Below are 27,393 nucleotides of genomic sequence, written 5' to 3'. Positions count from 1 at the left end.
TGCCTCAGGGATCTGTACTGGGTCCAATGTTGTTTGTCACATATATTAATGGTCTGGATGATGGGGTGGTAAATTAGATTAGTAAGTATGCAGATGATACTAAGATAGGTGGTGTTGTGGATAATGAAGTAGATTTTCAAAGCTTGCAGAGAGATTCAGGCCAGTTAGAAGAGTGGACTGAAAGATGGCAGACGGAGTTTAATGCTAATAAGTGTGAGGTGTTACATTTTGGTAGGAATAATCAATAGGACATACATGATTAATGGAGGACATTGAAGAATGCAGTAGAACAGAGTGATCTAGGAATAATGGTGCATAGTTCCCTGAAGGTGGAATCTCATGTGGATAGGGTGGTGAAGAAAGCTTTTGGTATGCTGGCCTTTATAAATCAGAGCGTTGAGTACAGGAGTTGGGATGTAATGTTAAAATTGTACAAGGCATTGATGAGGCCATATTTGGAGTATTGTGTACAGTTCTGGTCACCGAATTATAGGAAAGATGTCAACAAAATAGAGAGAGTACAGAGGAGATTTGCTAGAATGTTCCCTGGGTTTCAGCACCTAAGTTACAGAGAAAGGTTGAACAAGTTAGGTCTTTATTCTTTGGAGCGTAGAAGGTTGAGGGGGGATTTGATAGAGGTATTTAAAATTATGAGGGGGATAGATCGAGTTGACGTAGATAGTGTAGCGATGTGCTACACACAGTGCTGAAATAACGACACGCAGTCAGTAAGTCGTTTCGAGACTAGTTTATTCAAACTTTGCGGCGCTGGCATTTAATCCCTAGTGCCTGCCCTCTCCGGGCGGAAATGACGTCACAGGTGCATTACCAAAGTCTCCCCCCACGCACTGGCTATTTGTGAGCCGGTTTGTCTGCGCAGAAAGTGGGTCGCCACAATAGGCTTTTTTCATTGAGAGTAGGGGAGATTCAAACAAAAGGACATGAATTGAGAGTTAGGGGGCAAAAGTTTAGAGGTAACACGAGGGGGAATTTCTTTACTCAGAGAATGGTAGCTGTGTGAAACGAGCTTCCAGTAGAAGTGGTAGAAGCAGGTTCGGTATTGTCATTTAAAGTAAAATTGGATACGTATATGGACAGGAAAGGAATGCAATGTTATGGGCTGAGAGCAGGTCGGTGGGACTAGCTGACAGTAAGCATTCAGCATGGACTAGAAGGGCCGAGATGGCCTGTTTCCGTGCTGTTATTGTTATATGGTTAATGTGCAGGTACTAATGATCAATAATGAGTTGAATGAACTATACTGATTTACTGACACAAACACGTGTAGAAGGAACCAAACTAGGCAAAGGACAACCAAACTACACAGCAGTTGTGATGGTTTCACCTCCAAATCATCAATTCTTACAGCATGGCAAGAGGGAGCAGAATTACATCAAAATACAAGGTGATTATCCTGCATCAGCAACTTCACCCCCAAACAGAAACACTGCGGCAGACAGGTGTGCTGTCCAAGCTCTTCTGAAGAAGCATGAAGAAACGGGCAAGGTTGAGGACCAGAAAAGCAGTGGTTGGCCATGTAAGCTGAGTGCAGCAGATGAGAGATAAATCAAACTGACATCCCCTCTACATCAGAAGCAGTCCAGCACTGTTATCAGCTCTGAACTCACAGAAGGCAAATTACATCTCTCAACAATCCAGAGACTTCTTGTCAGAAGTGGTCTTCATGGAAAAGATGCTGTCAAAAAGATATTCCTCCAAAGTGGAAACAAGGCCAAGAGACTCACCTACGAACAAAAACACAAGGACTGGAATACTGAACAATGGCAGCAAGAGCTCTGGACTGACAAGTCAAACTTTGAAGTTTTTGTTTCAAACAGGAGGCAGCTTGGCGTGCAAGCATGGCGTGATGCACCACCTCCCCAAACAGGGACCTCCCCTTCATGCCTGGGCCCGCAGACTACCGCCCAACAATTCAAGAAGATGTAGGAGATGGGGATTGTGCGGCGTTCCACCAGCCTTTAGGCCTCCCCACTCCATATGGTGCCCAAGTTCATGGAAGGGTGGAGACTGTGCAGCGATTATAGGAGACTGAACAACGCCACCATGTCCAATTGCTATCCGATACCACACATCCAGGACTTTACGGCCAACCTGCACGGGGTGTGCATCTTTTCGAAGATTGGCCTGGTCCAAGGGTATCATCAGATCCCAGTCCACGTGGACGATGTACCCAAGATGGCCCTCATTACCCCCTTTGGCCTGTTCAAGTTCCTCAGGATGCCGTTCGGGCTCAAAAACACAGCACAGACGTTCCAGCGCCTGATGGACACAGTAGGGCGAGATCTGGACTTTCTGTTCATCTACCTGGATGACATACTTATCGCCAGCCACTCCCGCCAGGAACATCTAGCACATTTACACCTGCTCTGCCGCTGCCTAAGCGACTACGGCCTAGCTATCAACCCCGCCAAGTGCCAGTTCAGCCTACCCGTCATCAACTTCTTGGGACATCAGATCAACTGCTGTGCCCCTGCCGGCAAAAGTTGAAGCCATCCTCCAAATCACCAGACCCAGCATTGTTAAAAGCCTGCAGGAATTTGTTGGGATGGTTAACTTTTACCACCATTTCCTGCCCTCAGCAGCCCGGATCATGCTTTGTGTCTGGCAAGGTCAAAGAGGTCACCTCGACAGAGAAGACAATGGCAGCTTTCGAACAAGCCAAAAACATGCTAGCAAATGCCACGCTCCTGATCCACCCCCGGGTCGACATCCCCACTGCCCTCCCTGTGGATGCCTCCAATGCGGCAGTTGGCGGTGAGCTTGAGCAGCTCATCAAAGACCAGTGGAAGCCGCTCGCTTTTTTCAGCCAGCACCTATGACCCCCAGAACTTATTACTTTCGACAGGGAGCTGCTGGCCCTGCACCTTGCCATCCAGCACTTCAGGTATTTCCTAGAAGGGAGGGTGTTCACGGTCTTCACAGACCACAAGCCCCTCACTTTCACATTTGCCAAAGTGTCGGACCCGTGGTCGAGCCGCCAACAACGCAACCTGTCATACATCTCGGACTTTACCACCACGATCAAGCACATCTCCGGGAAGAACAACATGGTAGCCGTCGCGCTGTCACGCACCTCCGTCCAATCAGGGCACTCTCTGTCTCCGGGAGTGGATTATGCAGTGTTAGCTAAGGCGCAACGACTGGACAGCGAGATGCCAGCGTACCAAACCGCAGTCTCAAGACTCCGCCTCAAAAACATATCCATTGGGCCTGAAGGTAATGAGCTCCTTTGCTATGTGTCCACCGGGCAACCTCAGCCCATTGTCCTGACCACTTGGAGGTGCCACATTTTCGACGCTTTGCACAGTTTAGCCCACCCTTCCATCCGGGTGACCATCCAGCTGATCGCAGACAGGTTTGTGTGCCACGGCCTACGCAAGCAGGTCGGGCACTGGGCCAGGACATGCACGCACTGTCAAACCTCCAAAAAGCAGAGGCACGTGAGGATCCCACTGCAACCCTTCCAGCAAAACACACAGGAGGTTTGAACATGTCCACTTGGACATCGTTGGCCCACTGCTGGATTCGAGAGGAGCGAGATACCTGTTCACCATGGTTTGGATTCCCAGCCCACGTCACTTCAGACAGGGGTGTGCAGTTCACATCGGCTTTGTAGTCTGCACTGGCACAACTCCTCGGAACCCAGCTCCACCGAACGACTGCTTACCACCCGCAGTCCAACAGCCTGGTGGAACGTTTACACAGGCACTTGAAGTCAGCCCTGAGGGCATGCCTCCGAGGGCCAGACTGGGTTGACGAACTCCCCTGGGTGCTGCTTGGCATCCACATGGCACCCAAGGAGGACCTGGCCGCATTATCAGTAAAACTTGTTTATGGTGCCCCGCTCACAGTTCCCGGTGAGTTTGTGCCAGCACCCCGTGGCCAGGAGGACACACCTACAGCGGTCCTTACTAAACTCCGGGAGCCACTTGGAACACTTGCCCCAGTCCCAACACCCCATCACGGAACAACTCCCTCTTTCATGCCCAAGGACCTACAACAGAGCAAGTACGTTTTCGTTCACTGGGATGCACACAGACAACCCCTGCAGCGACCATATGAAGGACCCTACAAGGTGTTGCGCCATAATGGGATGACCTGTGTTCTCAACATCGGCGGTCATGAAGAGACTTTTACCATTGGCCGTCTCAAACCGGCACATCTAGACCTTAAACTCTTGGTTACTGTGCCATCCCCACAATGATGAGGCTGGCCACCTAAAAGAACTGACAGTGTGCAGGCTGTGGACTCTGCACCTCCTAGCGCCCATTAAGTGAACTGGCTCCAGCCGTCGCGGGTGAGTCTGCAGCCAGCAGCAACTGAGAGGGTTCTGAGTGCGGGGAAGACCTCGGCCCAGAAGTCGACGTCACTTCCACTCCACAAAGAGCGGGGGATGCAGGGAGCGGGCACTTAAGCACGCAGCGCATTGAAACAGTAAACAGTTCAACCAGACCTTGCTCAACTCAGTGTATTGCTTCCACTTGTTGCGTATCAGCGTGACCACACCAGCTTCAATTTGGTCAAACCAAATACTAATTTGATTTAGTTTTTTACTGTTTACTGCTCTTTATGGTAATATTTTTGATATTTAGAAATGTTTCATTATTTTTGAAAGCATCTTTGCTTTACAGATTTTTTTTTACACACGTGCATTGACCTTTTGTACAATACTGTAAGCATATACTTTGTAGCACAATCCCTCAAAATTCATCTTGAAAGCACTTTGTGTCCAATATATCAGCAAAGGCAACCTTTTCAGAGTTCCTGGCAGAAATCATCTTTGCAGGCCTTATAGCAAATTCTCACAATCTATTACCTGTTAATTGTAGAATCTAAAGAAATCTACATAAACCAAAACAGCTACATCAAACTTGGTTGTTCATTCTCCTGGATCTTGAAAAAAAACTGTACACTTTATTTAGTATTCTATTGTGCCAGTATTGAATCAACAATATGGATAATATTTACAAATTAAAATTAATGGCAAAACTAATGAGATAGTATTGAATACTGCTGTAATTGGAAGAGAAATGGATAACAGCGAAGTCCAGTTCACCCCACTTAGAATTTTTCTTGTTTTATTGTTTTACGAGATTGAATCATATCGGATTTAATTTGGCTTTTTTAACATTGCTCACAGAAAAAGACTTTCGTATCAAAATGAAAACAGATCTCTACAAAGTGATCTAAATTAGTTACAACTATTAAACATAAAATCATTGACTGTGATAAGTTAGTACTTAGATATAGCTGTAGCAGCAATTACAGCCTTGAGTCTGTGTGGATAGGTCCCCATCAGTTTTGCACCATGGACACTGAGAATTTTTCCCATTCTTCTTTTGAAAACTGCTCAGAGTCTGTCAGATTGCATGGGGATTATGAGTGAACAGCCCTTTTCAAATCTAGCCACAAATTCTCAATTGAATTCAGGTCAGGACTCTGACTTGGCCACAGCAGGACATTAACTTTGTTGGTTTTAAGCCCTTCTTGTGTAACTTTGGCTTTATGCTTGGGATCATTGTCTTGTTGGAAAGCAAATCTTCTCCCACAACACAATTCTCTTGCAGGCAGCATCAAGTTTCCTTCCAGGATATCCCTGTATCTGCTGCATCCATTTTACCCACTACTTTCACAAGGCTTCCAGGGTCTGCTGGAGTGAAACATCCCCACAGCATGATGCAGACACCTCAATACTTCACAGCAAGGTTTGTGTGTTTTTGATGAGGTGTAGTGTTTGGCTTACACTAAATATAGTATATAGTCTGATAACCAAAAAGCACAAGTTTGGTTTCACCAAACTATAGAACCTTCTTCCAAATGACTTCAGAGTCTCCCACATGCCTTCTGGCAAACTCTAGCCAAAATTTCATGTGAGTGAGTGGCCTTCTCTTTGCCACTCTACCATAAAGCTTTGATGGGTGAAGCACCCTGACAACAGTCATTGTATGTGCAGTCTCTCCCATCTCAGCCACTGAAGCTTGTAACTCCTCCAGAGTTGACATTTCTTGGTGGCCTCCCTCACCAGTTCCCTTCTTGCACAGTCACTCAGTTTTTGAGGACAGCCTGTTCTAAGCAGAATCACAGCTGTGCCAAATCCTTTTCCTCTCTTGTTGATTGTCAATTGTAATCCAAGGTATATTCAGTGACCTGGAAGTTTTCTTGTATCCATCTCCTGACTTGTGATTTTCAATAACATTTTTGCAGGATGCTTGGAATATTCTTTTGTCTTCATCATGTACTTTTTGCCAGGATACTGACTCACCAGCAGCTGGATCTTCCAGATACAGGTGCATTTTTACTACAATCATTTGAAGCACCATGACTGCAAATAGGTCTCCAAAAACAGATCACCATTTAACTATTACATGACTTCTAAAACCAAATGGCTGCACCAGTGATGATTTTGGATGTCTTAAATACTTATGCAATCAATTATTTTGTATTTTATATTTGCAATTGATTTGGACCACTTTTTAGGTATCTGTTTTCATTTTGACATGAAAGAGTCTTTGTTGACCAGTGCCAAAAAAAGCCATATTAAATCCAGTATGATTCAATATTGTAAAACTGTAAAACATGCAAACTTCCAATGGGGTGAATATTTCTTATAGGCACAATAACTGTTACTGAAACTGCTGGTTTAAGTCCTGATGTTCCTGTACCTTTCTCTTGATGGCAGTGGTGTGAAAGAGCATGTCCTGGGTGCTGAAGGTCCCAGATGACAAATGCTGCTTTCCGGCAATAGCATTCCATGTAGATGTGCTCAGTGGTGGGGAGGGCTTTACCTGTGACTGACTGGGCTGTCTCCACTACTTCTTGCAGGAATTTCAGTTCAAGGGCATTGGTGTTTCCATACCAGAGTGTGATGCAGCCAGTCAATATACTCTCTGCTACATATCTATAGATGTTTTACTCCTCTTGTTGGATATGGAAAGACAGGGAAACCTCCAGTGTCCCTGATGTCTATACCTACAAGAGATGCATCCAGCAGCAGCTTCTAACACTCTGCATTAAGGAGATGGAGCTGGAACTGGATGAACTCTGCATCACCTGGGAGGATGAGGAGATGACAGATTGAACAAATGGAGAGGTACTATACTTACACCCAAGGTGCAGGACACAAGGGACTGGGTGACAGTCAGAAAGGGGCAAGAGATTCAACAGCCAGTGCAGAGCACCCCTGTGGCCATCCCCCTCAACAGCAGGTGTACCACTTTTTACACTGTTGGGTGGGGTAGGGGAGATGACCTTGCAGAGGGAAGTCACAGAGGTCAGGTCTCTGCCACTGAGTCTGGCTCTGTCACTTAGAAGGGAAAGGGGAAGAGGAGAGTTGTGATGATAGTGGATTCGTTGGTTAAGGGAATAGAGAGGAAGTTCCGTGTATGAGAACGAGATTCCCAGATGCCATGTTGCCTCCCGGTGCCATAGTCAGGGATATCTCAAATCAAGATCTCAGCATTCTAAACTGGGAGGGTCAGTAATCAGAGGTCATGGTCCATGTAGAAACCAATAACGTATGTAGGAAGAGTGACAAAGTTCTGAAAAATGAGATCAGGGATGCTAAGTTAAAGGGCAGGATTTCCAGGGTTGTGATCTCAGGATTTCTACCCATGCCACATACTAGTGAATCCAGAAAGAGGAAGATCATGCAGTTTAACACATGGCTAAGGAGTTGGTGTAGGTGGGACCTGTATAGAACAGGGGTACTACTATCCGTGCAGGAAGGTTTGCTAGAGCTGCAAGGCAATGAGAACCAGAGTGCCAGAATAGAATATACTGGTAAGACCTCAGACAAAGTCGAGAATCAAAAGGTTCAGCGTCCTGAGCTGCATATATTTCAATGCAAGAAGTGTTGATGGAAAGGCAGATGAGCTCAACACATGGAATTATGACAGTGCAGCTATTAGTTGCAGGAAGAGCAGGACAGGCATTTTAATATTCCAATGCTCCATTGCATTAGACATGATATAACGAGAAAGATTAAAGGGGGAGGGATGGCTTTATTAGTCAGGGAAAATGTCACGGCAATACACAGTCAGGACAGACGGGAAAACTCATCTCATGCGGCTTTGTAGATGGAACTGAAGAATAAGAAAGGTATCATCACTTTAGTGGCACTATATTATAGACTACCCAACAATCCAAGGATTTTAAAGCAACAAATTCGTCAAGAGACCAACGTGGCAAGAAATATGGGGTTGTTATAGTAGGTAATTTTAAACTTTCCACATATTACCCAGAAATCCCATACTGTAAAAGGTCTAGGTGAGCTAGAGTTAATGAAATGTGTTCAGGAAAGTTTCCTGAATCAAGAGTCCCAGCAAGAAAGTGCGTAATACATGATCTGCTTTTAGAGAATGAGACAGGACATGTACATGGGAACACTTTGCACCTAGAGATCATTATGCCATTTGTTTCAAAGTAAATACAGAAAAAGATAGGTCTGGTCTGTACGTTGAGATTCTAAATTGGAGAAAGCCCAATTTTGACAGTATTAGACTGGATCTGGCAACTATGAATTGGGACAGGCTATTTTTAGGCAAAGGTAAACTTCTTAAGTGGGAGGATTTCAAAAGTGAAATTTTGAGAGTACAAAGCTTGCTTGTGCCTGTCAGAAGAAAAGGTAAAGATAACAGGTTTAGGGATTTCAAAAGATATTAAGCACCTAGTTAAGAAAAGAAAAGTGAATTGCAGGTACAGGCAGATAGGAGGTACTTACAGAGAATAAAAAATACAAGAGAACATTTAAGAAAGAAATCAGGAGAACTAAAAGAAGGTATGAGGTTACTTTAGCAAACAAGGTGAAGGAGAACCCCAAAAGATTCAGAAGGATATGTTAAGAACAAAAGGACCGCAAGGGAGAAAACTGGTCCTTTGGAAGATCAGAATAGTAATCTATGCATGGAGCCAAAACAGATGAGGGAGATATAAAATGCATTTTTTACATCAGTATTTACTCAGGAGATGGATACAGAGTCAATAGAAGTAAAGCAAAGCAGCAGTGAGGCCATGGACCATATACAGGTTACAAAGGATGAGGTGTTTTCTGCCTTGAGGCAAATTAGGATGGACATATCCCTACAGCCTGACAAGGTGTTCCCTCAGACCCTGTGGGAAGCAATTTCTGCAGGGGCCTTAGCAGAGATATTTAAATCATCCTTTGCGACATGTGAGGTACTGAAGGACTGAAGGATAACTAATGCTGTTCCACTGTTTAAGAAATGCAATAAAAATATACCAGGAAATTATAGGCTGGTGAGCCTGACATCAGTAGTGGAAAAGTTATTGGAAGGTATTCTGAGGGACTGGATACATGAGTATTTTGATAGTCATCTATATCAACAACCTGAATGATAATGTGGTTAACTTAATCAGCAAATTTGTGAATGACAGCAAGATTGGGGGTATAATGGAACGTGGAAGACTATCAGAGCTTGCAGCGGGATCTGGACCAGCTGTTAAAAAGGGCTGAAAGTTAACAGCTGGAATTTAATACAGACAATTGCAAGGTGTTCCACTTTAGTAGGACCCACCACGATAGGTCATATACAGTGAACAGTAGGACATTGAAGTGTACAATAGAACAAAAGGATCTGGGAATACAGGTCCATAATTTATTGAAAGTGGCAGCACAGGTTGATAGGGTCATAAAGAAAGCTTCTGGCACATTGGCCTTCATAGATCAAAGTATTGAGTACAAAAGATGGGTTGTTATGTTAAAGCTGTATAAGCATATAGGTTAGGACTTTTTTTCTTGGAACACAGAAGATTGAGGTAAGATTTGATAGAGGTGTACAAAAATATCAGTGGTATAGATAGAGTAAATGCAGGCAGACCTTACCCACTGAGGTTGGGTGGGACTGGAACTAGAGGTCATGAGATAAGGGTGAAATGTTTAATGAGAACATGAGGGGAAACTTCTTCACTCAGATTGTCATGACAGTGGAATGAACTGCCATTGCAAACTGTGCATGCAAGCTTGATTTCAATGTCTAAGAGAAGTTAGAAGTCCTCCCTGATGGTAACAATGAGAAGAGGGTATCTTGAGGCATCACTCACTGAAGATGTCTGAATGCTGGGGAGGGTAGTGTCCATGATGGAGTTAACAAAGTTTACAACTTTCTGCAGCTTATTTCATTCCAGTGCAGTGATACAGAATGTTAGAGTGCTCTCTATGGCAGATCTGTAAAAATTTGCAAGCATCTTTGGTGACATACCAGATCTACTCAAATTCTTATGAAATGCAGTTGTGGTTGTGCCTTCTTTCTAATAGCATTATTAATTTGCCCTATCTGATGTTCACAATCAATTCTTTCGTCTTACTGACGTTCAGTTCAAGGTTGTTGCTGTATGACCACTCAAACAACCGATCTATCTTGCTCCTGTATTCCTTTTTGTCAGCATCTGAAATTCTGCCAACAATAGTTGTGTTGTTCGAAAATTTATAGATGGCATGTGAGCTGTGCCGAGCCACAAAGGCACGAGTGTAGAGAGAGTAGAGCAGTGCTTGTGGTGCATTAGTGTTGATTATCAGTGAGGTGGAGATGATATTTGCAATCTACGCAGATAGTGGTCTTTCGGTGAGGAACTTGAGGATCCAGTTGCAGTGAGCGGTTCAGAGACCCTGGTTTTGGAGCTTTAGGAATGTTGGTGTTATACTTCAAGCTACAGTCAATAAACAGCAGCCTGATTGAAGGTTTTACTATTGACCAAGTGATCCAAAGCCACAAATACAGCCAATGAGATTGCTTCTGCCGTAGACCTATTGTGCTGATAGGAAAATTGCAGTGGGTCCAGGTCCTTGCTTAAGTAGGTGTTGATTCTAGCCATAACCAATCTCTCAAAGTACTTTATCATGTAGATGTGAATGCTACTGGCTGATTGCACTGTTCTTCTTGGGGACTGGCATGGTTGTTGCCCTTTTGAAGCAAGTGGGAATTCCAACTGTAGCAATGAGATTAAAAATGTCTTTGAAAACACCCACAAAGTTGGTTGGCAACAGATTTTCAGAGCACACTTGAGTGTTCGGTGGAGGGCAGCTATGCTTTTTTCCTGGTGGGGGTGGGGGTTGTCTTGTTGCTGCTTGTGCGTTAGAGGGAGGAACTGTGGGGGGGTCTTTGGGGTTCTAACGTTTGACTGTCATTCATTCTTTAGGGTACTCGTGGATGCTTGTGAAGAAAAAGAATTTCATGATGTATATTGTATTCTCTGACATTAAATGTACATATTGAGAGACTCTTGGTAGTAATTACTGGTTTACTTTATAACCAAAAAGTAGTTTTGGCTAATGTTTATGCACCTAATACAGACTATTCTGAATTTTTTAGGCAGCTATTTATACCTTTTCCCAATTTAAATGAATATAGGTTAATAATGGGTGGAGATTTTAATTGTTTGAATCCTATGTTGGACAGGTCTCTACCTAATCAGGTACCTCCAAATAAATCTGCAACATTTATTAATTCCTTCTTAGTTGACACAGGAATTTAAGAAATTTGGAGGTTTCTACATCCCAATGATAAAGAATTCTCCTTTTTCTCCCCATGTTTATCACACTCTAGAATTGATTACTTTTTTATTGACTCTCATTTAGTTTTGTCCAACACCACCTGTGAGTATGATGCAACTGCCATTTCTGACCATGCACCTCTGAAATTATCAATTAAATTTAGTGATGTAACTTTTAGTACTAGACAATGGCGGTTCAACTCTATTTTGCTTCAGGATTTAAATTTTGTTAATTTTATTAAAGAACAGATTGTATTTTTCTTTTCATCTAATTCAACGGAAGAAATTTCCAGTGGGATATTATCGGATACCTTTAAAGTATATATCCATGGACAAATTATTTCATATTCTGCTGGATTGAAAAATGAATTAATAGTGAGATACAAGTATTGGCTGATAATATTAAAGATATTGATAAAAAATATTATATTGCTCCCAATTTGGAGCTTTATAAAGAGTAAGTTGAACTTCAGATGCAACATAGTTTGTTATTAACATCTCCGATTGAAAACCAATTACTTAAATCTAGGAGTCAATTCTGTGTACATGGTGATAAATCGAATAAATTGTTGGCTAATCAATTGAAAGCAGCTTTGGCGAAACATCAGATTAATAAAGTTTGTAGATGGGATGGTGTCTTAACGGTTAATCATGATGAAATTAACAAATCTTTTCAAGAATTTTACACTAATTTATATCAATCAGAATTTCCTGATGATATTACTATAATGAATGAATTTTTAAGGGAACTAAATTTTCCGGAATTACTAGGTGATGGACGTTTAGTATTAGATGCACCCATTACTGAAGAGGAAATAAAGAAGGCAATTTTTTCGATAAACTCAGGTAAAGCACCCAGTCCAGATGGTTATATAGCTGAATTTTTTTAAAACCTTTTCAGATTTACTCTCTCCCTGATTATGTAAAGTTTTTAAAGATGCTTTTAGGCAATCCTTTTATGAAGCATCAATTTCCTTAATTCCTGAAAAAAAGATAAAGATCCCACTGAATGTACCTCATATAGGCCTATATCTTTGTTGAATGTGGATTCTAAAATCTTTTCCAAAATACTAGCAATTATATTAGAGAAGGTATTGCCTCAGAATATTTCTGAAGATCAGACAGGATTTATTAAAAATCGTTATTCACATTTTAACATTAGGAGGTTAATGAACAAAGTATACACTACTTCATCTAATACTTCAGAACGTGTTATTTCGCTTGACGCCGAGAAGGCTGATAGACTTGAATGGGAATATTTATTTAATATACCATAAAATTAAATTTCAGTTCAAAATTTATATCCTGGATTAAACTGTTATATCATACACCCTTGGCTGCCATATTTACCAATAACCAGAGATCCCCTTTTTGTTTAGGCTTTTTTGAGGTACTAGACAGGGCTGTCCTTTAAATCCTTTATTATTTGATATTGCCCTGGAGCCCTTGGCAATTGCTATTCATGATTCACCTAATATATTTGGCATTATTTGTGGGAACGAGACGCATAAAATATCATTATATGCAGATGACCTGTTATTATATATTTCTAACCGAGAGAAATCCATTCCTGCAGTAATAACTCTACTTGCCCAGTTTAGTAGTTTTTCTGGGTATAAATTGAATCTTGATAAGAGTGTGCTTTCCCTATTAAATATGCAAATCTCTATTTATAGACAATCAACATTTAGAGTGGCTACTGATTATTCTACTTATTTGGGGGTTAAAATTACTAAGTATAGGGATATATTTATAGTAATTTTTTACCTTTAATTGATCATGTTAAACAACTGTTTACTAAATGGTCCCCACTGTTCTCATCTTTGATCGGTAGAATTAATGCTATTAGGATGTTTATTTTACCTAGATTTCTATATCTACTTCAGGCAGTATCACTTTTTATTCCTAAATTTTTTTTTGATACCATCAATTCTAAATTTTTTTTCATATATATGGCAATATAGATATCCCAAGTTGATTAAGAAATATTTACAGAAATCAAAAAAGGAAGGCGGTTTGGCTTTGCTGAATCCTAAATTTTATAATTGGACAAGTAATATTCGATATTTAATGTTTTGGACACAAGAGTTGAATGAAACTAAATCTCCACGATGGATGAACCTCGAATGGGAGTCTGTACAGAGGTTTTCACTGGCTTCTATTTTTAGGATCGGTACTTCCCTTTGTATTTACTAAACTGAATAAACAAATGATAAATCCAATAGTTAAACATACAATACAAATATGGTTTCAATTTTGTAAATTTTTTGGATTGAATAAATTTATCCTGTCAAGCTCTATTATATTTAACTTTTTTTTCCCCAACCATCTAGAATTGATCAAGCCTTTTTGTTATGGAAAACAAAAGGAATAATGTTTTCGTGATTTATTTATGGGTGATTGTTTTATGTCTTTTGAACAGTTGTCTAATAAATATCATTTGCCTAGATCACACTTTTTCAGATATTTACAGATTAGAAACTTTCTGAATACTACTTTACCTACCTTTCCGTTATCATATCCAATCAAAGTTACAGAAAAAAATTTGGGTTTAAACCCTTTCAGAAGAGTTTAATAGCAATTATTTATGATTTGATTACGAAAATAAGTCTAGGTACTTCTGAGAAAATTAAGAATTAGTGGGAAAGAGAACTTCAGATATCTATCTACAGAGAAATGGGAGAAAATTCTTAAACTAGTTAATACTTCATCAATGTGTGACAGACATGCTGATACAATTTAAGGTGGTTCATAGGGCTCATATGTCCAAGGATAAGTTAGCACATTTTTACCATCATATAAACCTGTTTGTGATAGATGTTATTCTGAGGTAGCTTCTTTGACACATATGTTCTGGTCGTGCCCTCGGTTAAGAAAATATTGGAAAGATATTTTTGATATTATTTTAGCAGTTCTGTGTGTTGACTTACAACCTCATCCTATAACTGCAATCTTTGGACTACCAGTGATATAGACTCTAGTCATTTATCCTTAACAGCTGGTTGTTTAATTGCTTTTGTGACATTAATAGCCAGAAGATCCATTTTATTTAAATGGAAAGATTCCAACCCAACTACCACATTTCAATGGTTTTCCCAAACGACTGCATGTTTAAATTTGGAAAAGATTAGGAGCAGTACTATTTAACCTCGGTTAAATTTGAAGAAACTTGGAAGCCATTCATTCAATATTTTCATATGATGCAAGTTGACCCTTACTGAATACTTTTCTCAGTAATTTTTTTTATATATAAAGGAGCAGAGTTAATGACAAAATATAATTTTAACCGTTGAATTATGGCAGCTTTGTTTTTTTTAGGTTAGTTTGTTTTAGTTTGGATTTTTTTTTCTTTTTCTCTTTTTTTATAATTATAATTATCTTTTTCAAGGTTAATTACCATCTAAGATTGGGATGTTAGACTCCATTTGTTACTTGGAATATGTGTTTCTACATGTTAACCATTATTAATGATCTCTATGTATTAGTATTAATATTGCTTATTGGAAAATTAATAAAAAGATTGAAAAAGAAATGTACCTATTGAAACCTACTGGTCTGTTTTCGTACACACACACTCATCCCCAGAGGTCTAATGAAGTCAGTGACAACTCTGGTACATTCATTCAGACTCAACAATGAATCCCTGGATACTGTCCAATCCACCAAATCAAAGCTGTCTTTTAAATGCTCCTCTGCCTCCTTTGTCCATACCTTCTTCATCCTCTACCGGTGCTGTAGTCTTCAGTCTCTGCCTATACTCAGGGACTAGAAGTACAGCCAGGTGAGCACACATTCCAAAGTGGGGGCGTGGGATGGCACATTAAGTGTCCTTCATGATAACAGTGGTCTAGTGTGTAGGCTTCTCTGGTTCCACAAGTGACATATATACTGGTCATAATTATTTAGGGACTTTTTCAAGCAGGTCTGGATAAAATCCCCCAAAATGATGAGGAAGGTATCAAGGTGCACTATTTCATGCCTGTTGAATATGTCACTGAATTTGTCTAGACTCTACAGTGTTTGACAAGGGTCTGAGGTGGGACGTACACCACCACCAAGATGATAGCTGAAAACCTCTGCGGCAAATAATCTGGGTGACACTTGATTGTGAGATGTTCCAGGTCAGGTGAATAGGACTGGGACAGAACTGCCACGTTTGTGCACCATGAGGAATTAATCATAAAGTATACTCCACATCCTCTACCTTTGAAAGGCTCAGCAATCCTATCTTGGCAGTGAATCATGAAGCCAGTGAGCCGTATCGCTATGTCCAGAATAGCCAAGACATCGCGAAACAAAAAATATTAATAGTCCCTGATGTCCCTCTGGTACAGCAATTTTGCTCTGAGGTCTTTGACTTTATTTTCCAGAGACTGTAAATTTGCCAGCAGAATAGATGGTAGTGAAAGTCGGAACCCTCTTTTCCATAAGCAGACCTCTCCTCTACCGTCTTGAAGGGGTACTGCACTTGTAAATGTTGACTGCTGTCTGAGATTCGCCAATGCTTGAGTAACAAAAATTTTTCTGAAAGCCTTAAAATGATGTTGCTTACTGTACTGTCCATGGCCATAGCTGTGAATTGCTGTTGTAGCCATCTAAAATGGGAATATTTGAAGATTTCCATTGGAGCTGCGTGCACAATTTGCCTTCTTAAATGGTTCCACCGGAAAGATATTGATATTGACCAGTTAACATTAATAATATAAAATAATAACACTATAAATGGGTGCCTCAGGTCATTGAAAGAAAATCCTGAGGATATGTACAGGGAAAACTTAAAACTGATCAGTTATTTTCAGCAGTAATTTCTAAAATATTGGGCGTCAATAAGACATTTTCATTGTGTATTTGTAGTTTGTCTGATGTTAATATTCTGCAGGACCTGGGTGTGATACAATAAGAACTGAAAAAAATAGTATACAAAAAAAAATAATTCTTGGATTGAAATATGGATAACAGCCAAGCTCACTGGTCAAAAAGTATGAACTTCCAGCAAACTGTGGAAATGACACCAATTTCCCTCAGAGTTTCTACCTGCTATTTCTTTTCTCTTATGCACAGTGGCAATTCAGTCCTGATATCAGTGGTGTTTGTGTGGAGTCTGCATGTTCTCTCAGGGGCCACAGAGGTTTCTCTTTGATGCTCTGGTTTCCTCCCACATCTTAAAAGATGCATGAGCCTGTAGGTGAATTGCCATTGTAGTTAAGTGCAGAATCAGATGAGAACATGGTTCCTATGATTGATAGACCACAGGGAAAATGAAGTAGGAGAATGGAACTGTTCTGTGAGTAGGCATATACTCAATGAGCCAAATGGCTCCTAATGTTACAGGGAGATATAGAAAATACAGATATATTTATATTAGGATGAAACATTCAAAGAACATTTTCAGCACTACGCAATTTAAGCAATACATTTTCATTCACTTACACTGTGACATATGCATACTGTCCACAGAATTGTTGCTGGATAATATTCTGTACATCTGGATTGTTCTGTTTTGATAAAGTGTCTTCTAATAGGGACATAAAAAGCTTGGAAAATTCTTGGGCATCCTGTAAACATAATTACAATAGATTAAAATATTTTATTATTGAATTATAGAAAAAGGTCTTCCCAGCATTGTGAGCCAAGACCGGAATAGATTCTGGAGTTCTAAAAATGGCCAACAAACACAATATAATAAATATTCCCAACTGCAATCACATAATTAATAGCTACATCTTTTAACACATAAATATCACAATTTAATAGACAAAAGAAAATGCTAAAAATGAGTCAGGTGCATCTGAAGCAGTAAATAGGTAAACATAGAAATAAACAGAAATTGATTAAATAAAGTTGTGATTAATTGAAGACAATTCAGAATTTATATCTGCAGTGAAGGTCCCCTTGAAAATCAGAATGGGCCTTCGGCCTCCAGACAACATAATAGTTAAGGTAATGAACTTGTATCTGAGTGATCTGAAGATAAAATATTCTAAGTTAATATCCACTGTCCATGCAAAATTTGCATTGAAGCATTAAATAAATTAGGAATAAATCACAAACATCAATAAAGTTGATGATGAAACTATTGGATTGGTTTATGTATGTCCTGCAGGGAAGGAACAATACCACCTTTGCTCATGATGTCCAATGTAAGATTGTAGATGCACTTCAATGCAGCAGATTCTGAAATGCTTTTGGAAATAGCTTAACAACCCAATGTTATCAGGGGCAATTAAGAACATGAAAATCCAACTACCTTCCTTAAATTTGGTCTAGCATTTGTCTATGTCAAATAACTTCAGGTGCTTTTGTAAAATTATAACAGTTCTTAATATAACTTCAAAGTTCTTAAAATTATGCAGAAGGATAGGTCTGGTCCTTGGGTTGAGATTTGAAATTGGAGAAAGGCCAATTTTGATGATTCAGAAAAGATCTGGCGAGTGTGGATTAGAACAGGTTGTTTTCTGGCAAAGATGTACTTGGTAAGTGGAAGTCCTTCAAAGGTGAAATTTTAAGAGTATAGAGTTTGTATGTTTCTGTCAAACAGATTCAGGGAACTTTGGTTTTCAGGAGATATTGAGGCCCTGGTTAAGAGTAAGATGGTACAGAGCAGGTACAGTAAGCAGGAAGATATCCACCAGCATACATTTCCTCGGTCGACACCTTCCAGATATGTCACAAAAATGTGTTTTTTTACTCTTCTTGAGTCTGTTTTTCAGATGTGCTTCTGGGACTGTTAGACTCCGCACTTTAGAGTTTGGTGATCGTTTGAGTGATCTAGCGCTTTGCTGTCTCCAAGAAATCCGAGAAGATCTCAGGAAGCGAGCATGTACTCAAATAGCCTTTATGCAAAGAAACTTTGAGACAGAGCGTAAGCCGATGTTCGACTCCATTTTGCCGATTAAAGCGTCCATTAATCGTCAATTAAAGCATCAAGAAAGATTGAGACATTAAGGCGAATGTGGATGGCGAGCAAGAATTCAGCACTAACTGCCTTCCTTTTGATCACTGCCATTGAGGGAGTCTGTGAGCAGCCTATCGCTGTGTTGTTTGCCATGGTAGATGGGTAGACCTCTCTGTCTCATGCGGTGTCTCTCTATTTCGGTGAATGCCGGTGATATTGGAGGATGGTATCGTGGTTCTGCACTTATGGATTGGACTACTGTGCTTATGGACTGTGGACGTCTTCAGACTTATGGTTTTTTCATTCTGTGTTTTTTTTGATGTCCTGTTAGTTTTTTTGCGAGGGGGCGAAATTGTTTTTGTGGGGTTGATGTTCCTGCTCCACTTTGTGCAGGGGAGAGGTTTGATGTTTCTCTCTGAATGACTTTCACATTCTTTTTTGTTTCATGGCTATCTGGAAAAGACAGATTTCAGAGTCGTATGGACATGTGATAATAAATGAACCTTTGGGGGTACTTGAGCAGTATAAGAAATGCAAGAGAACATTTAAGGAAATCAGGAGTAGTAAAAGACATGAGATTGCTCGAGCTGACAAAGTGAAGGAGAATCACAAATATATTAAGAGCGAAAGGTTTACAAGGGAACAAAGTAAAACAGTTTATTAAAACAGTTGTAGACAAGTGTGTCCCCACAAAATCATTCATCTCCCCCAACCAGACACCCTGGATGAACCATGAGATCCGCAATCTGCTGAGGGCCAGTTCAGAGACATTCAAATCTTATGGCCAAGAGAGTTAGAAGTCTAGGTATGATCTCCAGAAAGCCATCTAATGAGCGAAGTCGTAATTTCAGACTAAATTAGAATCAACAAAGGATGATCGACAGTTGTGGCAGGGTTTGAGTACTATCACCTCTTATAAATCTAAAACAAGCAACATAAGCGAAAACAGGACTTCACTTCCTAATGAACACAATGCCTTCTATGCTTGCTTTGACCATCAAAACCTAGAGGAACCATCACAAACTCCCACAGCCGCTGATGATTCTATGATTTCAGGATGAGGCCAACATGCAAGCAGCCTTCAGCAGGGTGAACCCACGAAAAGCATCCAGCTCAGATAGGCTACATGGCCAAGTACTAAAGACCTGTGCTGATCAACCGGCTGGAGTGTTCACTGAGATCTTAAACCTCCTACTTCGACAGTCAAGGAGTAAGTAGGTAAAGTAAGTAAGCAAAATTTAATTATACCAGTGTCTTAATGACTGAGCAACAGGTCCACAGCAAATGTCACCTTATTGGCTCGTCACTCAACCTTGGAATATCTGGATAACTAAGATGCATACTTCAGGATGCTCTTTATCGACTACAGCTCAGCATTCAATACCATTATCCCCTCAAAACTAATCAATAAGCTTCAAGACCTTGGCATCAATACGTCCTTGTGCAATTGGATCTTCAATTTTCTTACTTGCTGACCCAAGCCAGTTCAGATTGGCAACAACATCTCCTCCGCCATCTCCATCAGCACAGGTGCACCACAAGCCATGTGCTTAGCCCCTCTGTTCTAATCACTTTACAATTATGACAGTGTGGCTAAACATAACTCCAATGACATATTCAAATTTGCTGATGACACCACTGTTGTAGGCTGAATCAAAGGTGGGAACAAATCAGAATACAAGAGGGAGATTGAAAAACTGGCCGAGCGGTGCCACAACAGCATCTTACTCAATGTCAGCAAGACCAAGGAGCTGTTTTTTGACATCAGAAGGAGGAAACCAGAAGTCCATGAGCCAGTACAGATCACAGGATCAGAAGTGGAAAGGGTCACCTTTAAATTTCTCTATGTTATTATTTCAGAAGACCTGTCCTGGGCCCAGCACGTATGCAATTATGAAGAAAGCATGTAGCGACTCAGCATCCTTAGAGGAGTTTGTGAAGATTCAGCATGACATCTAAAACTTTGACAAACTTCTGTGGATGTGTAGCGGAGAGTTTATTGATAGACTGCATCACAGCCTAGTATGGAAACACCAATGTCCTTGAGTGGGAATTCTTACAAAAAGTAGTGAATACTGTTCAGTGCATCACGGGTAAAGCCCTCCTCACCATTGAGCACCTTTACATGAAGTGATGTTACAAAAAAAGAGTATCCATCATCAGGAACCCCCACCACCCAGGACATTTGGATCCTTGATTTCCTCACTTGCAAACTCCAGTCAGTTCAGATTGGCAACAACATCTCCTCCACCAGCTCCATCAGCATAGGTGCACCACAGGCTCTCTTCTCGTGCTGCCATCAGGAAGAAGGCACAGGAGCCTAAGGATTCACCCACCAGGTTCAGGAACAGTTATCACCCATCAACAATCAGGCTCTTGAACCGAAGGGGATAACTTCACTCAACTTCGCTTGCCCAATCATTGAAATGTTTCCACAACCCATGGATTCACTTTCAAGGACTCTTAATTTTTGTACATGCACAGTTTATTGTCTTTTGCATACTGGTTGAATTCCCAAGTTGGTGCGCTCTTTTATTGATTCTATTATGCTTATTATTCATTGTTAATTTATTGAGTATGCCTGCAAAAAATGAATCTCAGGGTTGTATATGGTGACATACATGTACTTTGAAAATAAATTTACTATGAACTTTGAAATTGGACCTCTTTTTCCAATTGATCTATTTCTATCATATATTCCTTCTTAATTTTAGAAGTATAACTTATTATCTGACCTCTCAAGTATGCCTTCATTGCTTCCCACAATATGAATTTATCATCAACTGAATGTGAATTTGTATCTAAAAAGAACTTAATCTGCTTTTTCATAAAATCACAAAAATCTTGATGTTTTAGTAACATTGAATTAAATCTCCATCTATAAATTGATTCCTCTTTATCTGTCATTATCATTGTCATTATCAAAGGAGAATGATCTGACAATATTCTCACTTTATATTCCACATTTTTCACTCTATCTTGAATACTCATTGATAATAGGAAAAAATCTATCCTTGAATATGTTTTATGTCTATTTGAATAAAATGAGTAATCTCTTTCTTTTGGATTAATTCTTCTCCATATATCAATCAAGTTTAAATCTTTCATCAATGATAGAGTTAATTTTACTACTTTTGATTTTGTGACCACCTTTGTTGATCTATCTAAAACTGGATCTAGACAAAAGTTAGAATCTCCACCGATTAATATTTTGTCATGTGCGTTAGCCAAATTCAAAAAGACCTCTTGTATAAATTTTCCATCATTTTCATTTGGTGCATAAATATTCATTCGCCTTTGAATTAAATGAAGCTGCAATAACATTTCCAACCCAGTCTCTTTTTAATTTCTGATGTTCTTTATCTGTTAAATGTGTTTCTTGTAAAAAAGCTATATCTGTTTTCATTTTTTTTTTAATGTATGTTATAATTCTTTTTCTTTTTACCAGTCCATTAAGCCCATTAACATTAAAACTTTAAAAAATTCAGTAAATTAGTCATTATTTTTAATTATGTTACTCCAAGCTATAATAATACCTAATCTTTCAACTTTCTTGGTATCTTGGGAAATCTTTTTAAAATTCTCCACGTTGCTATGTGTGTCCCCACCAATCATCCAGGCAAAAAGATAGAAGAAAAATAGAATATAAAGAAAAAAACAAAATACCCCCCTACTAATGTTGTGGAAAAAAAAACACAACATTACCCCCCTCTGTTGTATGGGTCATGGCAATCGCCATGAATACACACATGAATCCCGCAGAAACCGGTCCAAAGCTCCCCAGTCCCCCGCAACATAAAAAAGTATATACATACGAAGAAAAAAATACTATTCTCAATTAGTGTTTCTAAAATTTTACTTATCTTCCCTATATTATCCTTAAATGTCCATCACTTCTGTTCGCTGTCTCTATCTTCATTTTTAATCCGTTACGTTTGGAAGTCTCTATGTATAATTAGCCACTAGATGGAAGTTCTTGTGCGAACACCTCCGCTTCTCGATAACCGGGAAAAAATCTTCTTTTTCCCTCTTTCAAAAAAATTATCAATGTTGCTGGATGACGCATTATAAATTTATAACCTTTTTCCCATAAGGCTTTTATCGCTGGGTTAAATTCCTTCTTTCTCTTCAAAAGGTTATAACTTATATCAGGATAAAAAAAATTGGACCTCTTGAAGATCAAAATAGTCATCTACTCATTGTGTTAAAAAGGAAGGGGGAAGATCGTAAATGGATTTTTTACATTTATATCAGGAGGCGGACATAAAGACTACTATAGACATAAAGTCTATAGTAGTGAGGGAAAACAGCAGTGAAGTCATGTACCATACACAGATTAAAGGAGGAGATCCATGCTGCCTTATAACAAATTAGGGTGGGTAATTCCCCTCGGACTGACAGTGTCCCCTCGGACCTTGTGGAAGGCTAGTGCAGAAATTGCAGGAACCTAGCAGAGGTATTTTAAATGTCCTTAGCAACAGGTGCTGTACAGCTATTCGATGATACCTGATGCTGTTCAGTTGTTTAAGAATAGGCCAGTGAGCCTGACATCAGTAGTGGGTGTTATTGGGAGGTATTCTAAGGGACCAGATGTACAAGTATTTGGATACACAGGGACGGACTAGAGACAGTCAACATGACTTTGGGTGGTAGGTCACTACTAACCAGTCTTATAGAGTTTGTTGAGGAAGTTCCTAGGAAAGTTTATGAAAGCAAAGAAGGAGAAGCTGTCTACATGGATTTCAGCAGGGCATTTGATAAGGTCATGCAGAGCAGGTTGGTCAAGGAATTTAGTTGCTTAGCATTCAGGATGAAGTAGTGGATTAGGTTAAACATTGTCTTCGCAGGAGAAACCAGAAAGTGGGAGTGGATTGTTGCACTTCTGACCGGAGGGCTATGATTAGTGGAGTGCCGCAGGAATCGGTGCCGGACCGTCAATGAGTTATCACTACTTATTAAATTATCTCAATGGTGTGCATCTGAAGTAGCCTCTAATAACCTGGTCTAACATGTGGCTTAACTACAAAGCCTGGCAGAACTGTTTCTACTGACAGGAGAAGTGGCAAGTGTGGGTACAGGCGCCTTAACACTAATTGCTCTCAGCAGATGGGGCTCGTCAACTGAGGTTAGCAGCTCACCTAAAAGAGAAGGAATACTCTGATCTTAATCCTCCACTATGGTTATACCCAATCATGGAGAAGGCTTCAGACGTAATCCCCCAAGGAGAAATCTATAGATACATTCCCTCAGGCAGTCCTATGTCGAATTCAATACTGGCTAGCAACTCCTGTGACACCGCTGGTGCCAAACTGTATCGGTCTCTGCCATTCCTTTGGATTCAGTGGCATGGAGAGGAGAAGCCTGCTGCATGGGAAACGGCTTACTCTTGATATCATACTGCCCTGGCTTGCATTTACAGCTAGGACGCAATATCCAGTCAACCCCAACCAATGGCAAGTTCCCATATCAACAATCTGGATGATAAAGTTGTAAACTAGTTCAGAAAATTTGAAAATGATACCAAAATAGGGGGCACAGTGGACAGCAATGAAAGCTATCAAATGTTGCAGCAGCCTGGTCTGAACCAAATGGAAAAAATTGGCTGGGAAAATGACAGATGGAGTTTAATGCAGACAAGTGAGGTGTGGCACTTTGGAAGGACAAACCAGGGTAGGACTGAAATGGTAAGTGATAGGGCACTGAGGAGTGTGGTAGAACAGGAGAATCTGGGAATACAGATCCATAATTCCTTGAACGTGGAATCACAGGTAGGTAGGGTCATAAATTGAGCCATCATAAATGTAAGTACTGAGTACAGGAGTTGTACAAAGTGTGGGTTGGGATTAATTCAGAGTATTGTTTGCAATTCTGGTCACCTACCTACCAGAAATATAGCAACAAGATTTAAAGAGCGTAGAGAAAATTTACAAAGATGTCAGGATCTGAGGACCTGAGTGAAAGCAGTTATTATGACCCTATCACAGCCTGGAGTTCAGAGTTTCATCCTAAATCTTCTAAGGAGTTTCTATGTTCTCTCTGTAGAATGTTGTGCTTCCTCCGGGTGCTCTGGTTTCCTCCCATGGTCCAAGGACATACCGTATTGTAGGTTAATTGGTCATTTTAAATTGTTCTATGATTAGGCTGGGGTTAAACCAGTGGCCTGCTGGTGACACATCTATTAGGGCTGGATGCCTCGAAATAAATAAATAAATCTCCAAAGTGTAGAAGAATGAGATTTGATGCGGGTATAAAAATATATATCATCAAAATTTATATGAATATCATATAAAAATATGATAGGAGTATAGATAGGGTAATTATTAACAGGCTTTTTACACTGAAGTTGGGTAAAACTAGAACTAGAGATCTTGGGTTAAGGATAAAAAAAAATGAAATGGAAAGGGGAACTTGAGGGGGAGCTTCTTCATTCAGATGGTGGTGAATGTGTGGAACGAGCTGCTTATACAAGTGGTGTGTGTGGGTTCAAATCACCATTTAAGAGAAATTTGGATAGGTACATGGATGGGAGAAGTTTAGAGGGCTATGGTCCAGGTACAGGTTGATGGAACAAGACAGATTAATAATTCAGTAAGGACTAGATGAGCCAGAGGGCCTGTTTCTGTGTTGTAGTGAACTATGATTGCTAGTTAAATCTGGAAAATACAGCAACAGTAATCTAGAAAACAGTATTTAATTGTCCACAAAATACTGGTGTGCTACTTTGTTAGGCAATTACATTCAGATGTTTTAATCAATTCACACTAATTCAGGATCAACTGACTACTCTGACTAAACTGGCAGATTTGACCTTCAAACATTTTCACTCCAGCGCCAAGTATATGATCCCCATCATGATCTGCCACAGAAATCTAACTCTGCTTGGAAGTTCAACATCATAAATTCAAAACTCAAAGTGTCACTTCTACACCTGCCACTGCCATCTTCATGTTTTTCCCTTATCCACAGGACCCTCTTACCATGTCAATCATTTTTGCTCCCTGCTCTCTTTCCAGTTTAGTTAAAAATGCATAAATAATCTTTGCACGTCTCAACTCTAATATGCCAAGGAATACAAAAACGCAGCAATGGTAACTATCCTCATTGTGTACATTACCATTCAAATATATCAAATAATCAGTTCTGCTTGCTACTTCACTGACAACTCCAATTGGAATTTCTGATACATGATTATTTAAATTTTTTCTGAAATCTATTTCTGAAACCAACTGTAGTATTCATCCTGATTCTTTTTCAATATAACAGGACTGCATTGTTTGAAGAAAGGCATCACCTCCATCAATAAACAAATTCCAAAGTTTTGTATAAATAACTTTCAAAGTTCACAAAAACTCTGAAACAAATTCATTACACATGAGAGCACCATGCATGTAGTAAAAAAAACTGCTCATCAATGTGCAAGTCAAGAATATCAAAGAGAGTCGCTGCCATTTTGGCCTCCACACATGACCACTGTGCTGAGGGCCAGGTCTGTGGCACTCAAGATCGGTGATCCAGAACTATACAGTAAGTCCAGTTATGACCTACAGAAGGCTACTTTAGAGCAAAAAGTGAAATTTCCAATTGAAGTTAGAGATGGAATCAGATGCACTTCACCTCTGTCAGGGCTTGCAGGCCACTACTTCCTACAAGACGGTACGTAACATCATTAATAACTGGGATAGTTCACTCCTTTTATGCAGGCGTTGAAAGGGTGAATAAAACTACACCTATGTGACTCACTGAAGCATCTGATGACCCTGTGACCTCTGCCATGGAGGGAAAAGTCAGAACATTTTTCAAGAGGGTGAACCTTCACAAGGCGAATGGTCTTCAGTAAGCCCTTTGACAAGGTTCCATACGGAAGGTTAGTTAGGAAGGTTCAATCGTTAGGTATTAATATTGAAGTGGTGAAATGGATTCAACAGTGGTTGGATGAGAGATGCCAGAGAGTACTGGTGGATAACTGTTTGTCAGGATGGAGGCCAGTGACTAGTGGTGTGCCACAAGGATCTGTACTGGGTCCAATGTTGTTTGTCATATACATTAATGATCTGGATGATGGGGTGATAAATTGGATTAGTAAGTATGCAGATGATACTAAGATAGGTGGTGATGTGGATAATGAAGTAGGTTTTCAAAGCTTGCAGAGAGATTTAGGCCAGTTAGAAGAGTGGGCTGAACGATGGCAGATGGAGTTTAATGCTGTTAAGTGTGAGGTGCTACATTTTGGTAGGAATAATCCAAATAGGATGGTAAATGGTAGGGCATTGAAGAATGCAGAAGAACTGAGTGATCTAGGAATAGTGGTGCATAGTTCCCTGAAGGTGGATTCTCACGTGGATAGGGTGGTGAAGAAAGCTTTTGGTATGCTGGCCTTTGTTGGGATGTAATGTTAAAATTGTACAAGGCATTGGTGAGGTCAAATTTGGAGTATTTTGTACAGTTCTGGTCACCGAATTATAGGAAAGATGTCAACAAAATAGAGAGAGTACAGAGGAGATTTAGAACCATAGAACATTACAGCACAGAAACAGGCCTTTTGGCCCTTCTTGGCTATGCCAAATCATTTTTCTGCCGAGTCCCACTGACCTGCATCTGGGCCATATCCCACTAAACCCCTCTCGTCCATATACCTGTCCAAGTTTTTCTTAAATGTCAAAAGTGAGCCCGCATTCACCACTTCATCTGGCAGCTCATTCCACACTCCTACCACTCTGCATGAAGACCCCCAATGTTCTCTTTAAACTTTTCCCCCTTCACCCTTAAGCCATGACCTCTAGATTTTTTTCCCCCTATCCTCAGTGGAAAAAGCCTGCTTGCATTCACTCCATCTATACCCATCATAATTTTATACACCTCTATCAAATCACCCCTCATTCTCCTACGCTCCAGGGAATAATGTCCTAACCTATTCAACCTTTCTCTGTGACTCAGCTTCTCAAGTCCCAGAAACATCCTTGTGAACCTTC

At 40.2% G+C, this 27,393-nt stretch overlaps 1 protein-coding gene across 11 annotated transcripts in view; it reads right to left on the bottom strand.

The window, feature by feature from the left end:
- Window positions 1-27,393, bottom strand: part of usp48 (ubiquitin specific peptidase 48) — a 242,993-nt gene that overhangs the window by 148,500 nt on the left and 67,100 nt on the right. For all 11 annotated transcript variants that reach the window (XR_009508155.1, XR_009508157.1, XR_009508156.1 and 8 more), the window contains exon 5: window positions 16,960-17,084. Coding sequence is in view for 4 of the 11 variants with exons in the window: in XM_059951677.1 (XP_059807660.1) it covers window positions 16,960-17,084 (125 nt within the window). In the remaining 7 variants the exon portion in view is untranslated. The remainder of the gene's footprint in view (window positions 1-16,959; window positions 17,085-27,393) is intronic.

This window comes from Hypanus sabinus, chromosome 27 (genome assembly GCF_030144855.1).
Source record: "Hypanus sabinus isolate sHypSab1 chromosome 27, sHypSab1.hap1, whole genome shotgun sequence".
NCBI lineage: Eukaryota > Metazoa > Chordata > Chondrichthyes > Myliobatiformes > Dasyatidae > Hypanus > Hypanus sabinus.
The sequence above is the reverse complement of the archived record's forward strand: the minus strand, read 5'-3'. Positions and strand labels throughout refer to the sequence as shown.